The sequence below is a fragment of the Dromiciops gliroides genome, chromosome 2 (assembly GCF_019393635.1).
Source record: "Dromiciops gliroides isolate mDroGli1 chromosome 2, mDroGli1.pri, whole genome shotgun sequence".
NCBI classification, from domain to species: Eukaryota; Metazoa; Chordata; class Mammalia; order Microbiotheria; family Microbiotheriidae; genus Dromiciops; species Dromiciops gliroides.
Genome location: NC_057862.1, coordinates 309969844 through 309977139, shown reverse-complemented (window position 1 = coordinate 309977139; position 7296 = coordinate 309969844). Strand labels below are relative to the sequence as shown.

Here is a 7296-nt window from a genome sequence, read left to right as displayed (position 1 = left end):
AAAAGCAGTATTTGGTCAATTTTGCAGGTGAGAAAAATGAGAGTTTGTTACTTGTTCTTTGTGACTTGGTAGTATGTGTCAGAGCTAAAACTCAGATCTGGGTCTTTCCATTACCCTGCTTTGCTTTTCAACATCATCTATATGCATTTATGGAAAACTTAGGATATCTTCCTAGAGAACTACAGGTTTTATCAGATTGGAGCTTCCCCCAAAATTCTGTTTTAAAAAGTATCTTAGGGGGCAGCTAAGTGGTGCAGCGGCTAAAGCACTGGCCCTGGATTCAGAATGACCTGAGTTCAAATCTGGCCTCAGACACTTGACACTTACTAGCTGTGTGACCCTGGGCAAGTCACTTAACCTTCATTGCCCTGCAAAAATTAAAAAAAAAGTTTCTTGATTGTGGCCAATCGATGTAGACCTCATCTCCCTTAGAGATTCACTCTAATTAAATGTAGACCTGAGAAGGAGGAACTGGATTTATACAGGGCCTTTGCCATGGAAACATTCTTCTTCGGAATACTCTGCTTGCTTAAGGCCTAGGCCTGACACATTGGTAAACTTCAGGAAGCAGTTTCACAACTAGAGTTTTTAAAATGAGTTTTCCCAAAGAGACCTTACTTTATGTAGACTTTGAAATGTAATTGGGTTCATTATTCTGTGATTTTTCAAGCAAGGTCTACAAAGTCCATTCTTCAAGACTACTTGCAGTAGACATCTGTTCTTTGTGAAAACTTTGTTCCACTTACCAACATCTACCTGGACTCAAAAGCTTCTTTTTAATGGGAAAGTTGGTCTCATAATTTAATTTTGCTGATAGTTTTATCTTATTTCACTGATGCCTCTAATAATCTCTATTTGATTCCTAAATTGATTCCCTAAAAGTGTGAGATTGTAAGAAAATTAACCAAACAGTTTCTATGGGGGGGGGGGAGTTACAATTTTCCTCAAGTAGACATCTTCTGAATATCTAAACACAAGAAGACCATTCCTGCAATCAAGAGAGAGAGACTTGATCCAATATAGACATGAGTTTATCTTGTCAAGGAAGTTAAATGACAATTTAGTACCGAAGAAATTTGTGCTCCACAACTTAAGCCATATGCAGCTTCTCACTTAGCTCTGTTGACACATTTCCATTTTGATTTTCATTGCTGCTTCTGAGATTTCTTCCTTTGGTATCTACCAGCCATCAGATTTTCTCAAGTGCTTATCCCTGATTACTAAAGATGGGTAGAGGATTCCACTAGATAGAAAGCAGTTGTCTCATCCCCCAACACAGAGATTTCTGGATAAGAGAAAATATGCCACTGATTTTCTGATTATCACTCCTTATCCTGGAGAGAAGGATCCCACATAACAGAAAGTTCTTCCCTAACTTTTCTTAATCACCCACAGAAGGGCAAAAACTGGAGAATTCTGAATAGGCCATCAGCGGTTGGGAGTCTTCTGCCCTGGTTATGGCCCATCTGTGAAGACATTTGAAGACTTCAAAGTAAGGAATGGAGTGTTTGCATGGAAACAATGAAGATGGATCTCTTTCTGGGTTGTGCAGAAGTGAGGGAGTCATTCATTAACAAGCCCACCTCAGGAAGCAGAAGAAAGTTGAAAGATCTTAGCTCTCTGATAAATTAGTTACTTCACCTCCTTAATGGGATTCCAGCTGTTGGAAGGCTAGAGCTATTAGTTATAGGGACTACCATATTTTTGTTGTACTGAGAAAATCACTTGCTATGTTCATTTCCAAGACTGACTTTAGGTTTACTCTTTGCAAGACATAAGTAAGGACTCAGGTGTTACACAGGATGTAGTTCAGTTGAATAGAGGTGCATTTTGACAATCTAACTTTCACTTATGGCCATTAACAAGGACTCACATACATTCATCAGACATTCTGGGATAGCCCTCCAACCTTCTTGGGCTGTCCAAATCCAAGTTGGAAGGTAAATGGGATCCACTTTCTTCCTTATTTCTTTCTACCACACAGGAAGAAGCTGGGAAGTTGGGCATGAATCGCTTGAGAAACCGGAATTCACTATTACTAGTGCCAGTAGCCGAGCCCACTTCATAGGGACAGACTCGACCTAGAGTCTCTCCACCCTGCCCATCTATCAAATGACTAGGGAAACTACAGTCATAGTAGAAGTGCTCAGAGGTCGTAAACTGTTTTTCTCGATATTTGATCTTCTGATAAATGTGAATGAGAAAGATTACAGTGACTGAAAACAGAAAGAGACAGGAAAGCACAGCCAAGGAAATGACCAGGTATTTAGTGGAGGGGTTTGTCTTCCTCTCGCGTTTGGTCTGCTCCCGAAGCTGTACATAGGGATCAGAGAAGCCATCCACCAGCAGAATGTTCAACGTGGCGGTGGTAGAGAGGCTAGGCTGGCCGTGATCCCGAACCACGATGACCATTTTTTGCTTCATGTGGTCTCTCTCCGATATCAGCCGCAAGGTTCGAATTTCTCCATTTTGTCGTCCCACGGAAAACAGCCCAAGGTCTGTGGCCTTGAGTAGCTCATAAGAAAGCCAGGAATTCTGACCAGAGTCCCCATCAACAGCGACCACCTTGGTCACCAAGTAACCCACCTCTGCTGCCCTGGGCACCAGGTCATTGCAAGGCGAAGTGCTATTTTGCAGCGGGTACAAGATCATTGGGAGATTGTCGTTGACATCCAAGACAACTACTCGGACGGTGATTTGGCTGCTCAGAGGCAGGGGACCACCATTTACAGCCTTCACTACGAATTGAAAGGCCTGGATAGCTTCGTAGTCCATAGATCTCAAAGCATAGAGCTTCCCATTGTTCGGATTAATGGAAATATAGGAGAAGACAGAGAGATCGCCACTTTCGGGAGGAAGCAGAGAATAAGTAATCTGAGCATTCTCTTCGGAATCTAGGTCCTCAGCGTGGACTTTGCCAATAAACACTGCGGGGCTGTTGTTCTCTCGGACAGTCATGGTATAAGAAGTCTCCTTAAACACAGGGGGATTATCATTAATGTCGGATATCAGTACTTCGATGATAGTCTCTGTGGACAGTTTAGGAATCCCTGTATCCATTGCGACAATGGTCAGGTTATATCCTGGGACTTTTTCGCGATCAAGGGCCCCTCCAGTGACCAGGGAGTAGGAATTTCTGAACGTCGGTTTGATGGCAAACGGAAGATCGCCTTGAAGGAAGCAGGTGATTTTCCCTCCTACTCGAACATCACGGTCTCGCACACCAAAAAGGGCCACGACAGTATTGAGTGGAGAGTCCTCTGGGATCGGGCTTGAAATGGAGGTGACTAACACATCCGGGGCGTTATCGTTCACATCCACCACTTCCACCAGGACTTTGCTGTGAGCAGACAGCCCCCCACCATCAATAGCTTGAACGTCAATATCGTAGTTTTCAATGACCTCAAAATCCACCGGCCCTCGGAGTCGGATTTCTCCATTTTCAGAGTTGATATGGAAAGTTTGGAGAATACCTTCTGGGTTCTGAGCCAAAGAATATGCTATTTCTCGGTTAGTGCCCTCGTCTAGGTCGGTAGCGGACACTGAGGTTACTAAAGAACCATTAGGACTATTCTCCAAAATCTGGGCGCGGTACACCAACCGAGAAAACTGTGGGACGTTGTCATTGACGTCAAGAACCATGACGAGGATCTGAGCTGTTCCAGATTTAGCCGGGGAGCCGCCGTCCACTGCCGTGAGGGTTAAATTGACCTGGGGTTGTTCCTCTCTATCTAGGGGTTTAATTAGTACGAGTTCCGCATACTTGGGGCCGTGGCTGCGGAAACGAGTATGCAAGTGGAAATAGGCGTTGGCGCTCAGAGTGTAATTCTGAAGGCCATTGAGCCCCACGTCCAAATCCTGGGCGCTCTGCAAAGGAAACCGAGACCCCAGGGGAGTGCTTTCAGGGATCTTTAAAAGTGGCCCGTGGTTTGGGAACACTGGGGCATTGTCATTGATATCAAAAACCCTTACCTCGGCTCTGAAGGACTGCAGCGGCTCCTCCAGGACAATTTCAAAGCGCAGCACGCACGGGTCGGCTTTCCCACACAGCTCCTCCCGATCCAACTTCTCTTTCACAAACAGATCTCCGGTCTTGCGGTGGAGCCGAAAATGCTGCTTGCTGTCATCTGAAACCAGCCTCGCCCCTCTGGCCAACAGCTCCCCGGCCTCCAGCCCTACGTCCTTGGCTACATTGGCCACAAAGGAACCGCTCTCCATCTCTTCAGCCACAGAATACCGCACTGTGCCCGCGTCAACCTCGGACGCGCACAGAAAGAGGAGAAGGGCCACTACTTGCCTGTTAGCCTGAAGTTTCCACAGCAGAGCTGCCATGGGGGAAGGGCGCAAGGAGGAACTGCAGCCTGGAGATCTTCTTTCACTCTCGCTGCGTAGCTTAGCAATGGCGTCTGTTTGTGCCGCTTTCTCCTTGATTTAACCTTGTGCCACAGCGGCCACAGGCGGTCTCAGCCCAGAGCTGCAAGATGTTTTTGCACCCAGGTAAAGAATATTTTCATTGGGCTCTTGAATTCCCTATCTGCACCAGGTATTTATTATTAGATCTGGAGTCATCCTAGAGAGAACCTGGGAAACGGAATGTTTATTAAGGGAAAGCCTCAGAATGTCCGCCAGATGGCGGCATTGTATTACATTTTGCGAGAGGTTGGAGCGTCAATGAAAATATTTCATGAAGAACTAAAGGTGTAGCAACTTGCTAACTGGAAAGCTGTGCTCCTAGACTACTCAAGAAGAGCAGAGTCCAAGAGTTACTGAAACTAGGAGTATTTTGGCTTCTGACTCCGCTAAAACCGAATGAGTGTTTACGAGGGGGAGGAAAAAATGCAGACCAGGAACACGTTTGGAGTTGGGGCACTACAATTCTGTTCCACTCACTGGAGTTGTATTGGTCGAAAAATCTGACAGTGTGGAACCAACCATAGTTCTTACGGGCGCAGGATGAAATATGATATCCGTCACCAGATAGAGATGATGGACTCAGAGAGAAAACTGAAGACGATAGATGGTAGGGAGAGAGAGAGAGAGAGAGAGAGAGAGAGAGAGAGAGAGAGAGAGAGAGAGAGAGAGAGAGAGAGAGAGAGATGGCTAATCCAGGTATTTGTTTTGTTTGACTATGCACATTTCTAAAGGTTTTGTTTCTCTTACTTTCTCGATGGGGAGAGGGGGAGAGATGACGGAGAAAATCCAAAACTAAAACTAAAATAAAGTTGAATTAGAAATCTGATGGTGTCCATTATCTTCCTCAGGTATCTAACAAAAACCTCCAGAGCTGCTTACTGATAGATGCATTATAATTGTATAAGTGTTATAGTCATTCATAAGTTGTAGCAATATGCTTTAGTTCAGGCAGACTAAAGAATCACAGATTTAAAGGTCACCCTACTTGACTCAGTTTCCTCATCTATAAAATGAACTGGAGGAGGAGATGGCAAACCACTCTAGTATCTCTGCCAAGAAAAACCCAAATGGAGATGGCCCCGGATGTTTAAGGCAATTGGGGTTAAGTGACTTGCCCATGGTCACCCAGCTAGTAAGTGTCTGAGGTGAGATTTGAACTCAGGTCCTCCTGACTCCAGGGTCAGTGTTTCATCCACTGCACCACCCAGCTACCACTGTCTTTGGATGAGCATCCTTTGTCTACACCAAAATTGATGGCATTTATCTAGAAACAGAAACCTAGGATTTTGACAATCATTTTCCAAAGCAGAGGATTTTTCTGGGAAGTCATTAGGCCTTCTAGCTTCCCAACAGCTGCAAAGAATTTTTCAATAGCATTTGCAAAGGTAGGACCAAGTGTTCCAATTATAGTCAACTTCTCTTTCCTGAAGAGTACCAGTTTAAGGGTGGATGAACAAGCATGCAATGTTCAAGCAGAATACAGGCAACTCTCTAGGAGGCCTCCCTCTCTGATGTCAATGCTTTTCTTGTTGAGAGATAAATCTTGTGACATATATTGTAAACTGGAATCATTCCAGTTGATGCTATCTTTGTCACTAGCACTCAAAGACTTCCCAGGACCTTTCACTATTCAGCAGGCTAGAGGAAAGTAAAGAATAAGCAAGGCATGGGGCAGCTAGGTGGCGCAGTGGATAAAGCACCAGCCCTGGATTCAGGAGGACCTGAGTTCAAGTGTGACCTCAGACACTTAACATTTGCAAGCTGTGTGACCCTGGGCAAGTCACTTAACCCCAATTGCCTCACACACACAAAAAAAGAATAATCAAGGCACCACGGGGCCTTTGATATAAGGCCCCAACTCATTGAGTCTATGCCCCGTCATGGGGAATGGAAACCTGACCATTATGACAGGGTAGGGAAGGATCCTTACTTCTTCTGATCCACACTGTTTTCATACATTGTATTGATGCCTTTTCTATATCATCAAGACTCCCATATCCTTCCAGGATGAATTCTCCCTTGTGACAAGTAAAAACAATTATGCAAAAATATTTGATACAAGAACCATGTCTGATAATGTAAAAATATTAGTACACAATGTTTCTACAAGGAAAAAAAAGTTTAGATGAGGCACAACACTTCCTTCTAGAACCATAAGGTTTATAGCTGGAAATAATTTTTGAAATGATGAAACCATTTTTCCTTCTTTAGCTTAGTTTTTTTGTTACCTATCAAAATAAACCTAGTAAACAAACAATAGCTAGCCAAGGAAATTGTAGAGTTGATCATAATGTTTTCATAGGAACCCAAGGTTCCAAGTGGAAACCAAAACAAAGAATAGCATGGTTCATATTTTCAGTCTTTGAAACTGTTAAAATCTGCTTCACATGAATCTTCTCTAGTTGTCCATGTGAAACAATCTTTTCCTCTTCTTTTAAAAGAAAACCACTCATATTCTTTAAAATTCTTTTTTGAGAAGTGTCATCACAAATAAATTTTCATTTACTTTTGTTTTTACATCATCTACATTTCTCTCTGTATTTCTGTTTTCTTCATAGAGAACTTGGACCACTCCCCTAATTAAGCCCTTAAACTCAGAGGCTGGGACTCCCAGAGATAAACTTATATTAGTATATAATATATAATAATATAATAATAGTATATACTTGAAATCTTATAACTCCTGAACCCTCACTCATGCACTCCCCATTAAAAATCAACTTGTATATTCCATTAACTTTTAGAAAAGGAATTTACCAAGAACATATAGCAAGAACAGTTGATATAAAACATTCCCCTTCCAAAGTTGTGGCACATTTTCCCCTTATCCACCCAAAGTCCCTGAAGAAAGTGGGTTCAAACATAAAGTATATAAAACATTTG

The 7296-nt window shown here is 43.2% G+C and overlaps 1 protein-coding gene across 1 annotated transcript; it reads right to left on the bottom strand.

Moving 5' to 3' along the window:
- Nucleotides 1-376: 376 nt before the first annotated feature.
- PCDHB1 (protocadherin beta 1) lies at nucleotides 377-4452 on the bottom strand. Its single transcript, XM_043987201.1, has one exon. It carries the CDS (start codon nucleotides 4330-4332, stop codon nucleotides 1870-1872), a length of 2463 nt encoding a protein of 820 aa, XP_043843136.1. The 5' UTR covers nucleotides 4333-4452; the 3' UTR covers nucleotides 377-1869.
- Between the last annotated feature and the right edge of the window lie 2844 nt (nucleotides 4453-7296).

Excerpts from the sequence above, each read along its gene's own strand:
- PCDHB1 (XM_043987201.1), bottom strand. The coding sequence starts at position 4,332 with ATGGCAGCTCTGCTGTGGAAACTTCAGGCTAACAGGCAAGTAGTGGCC.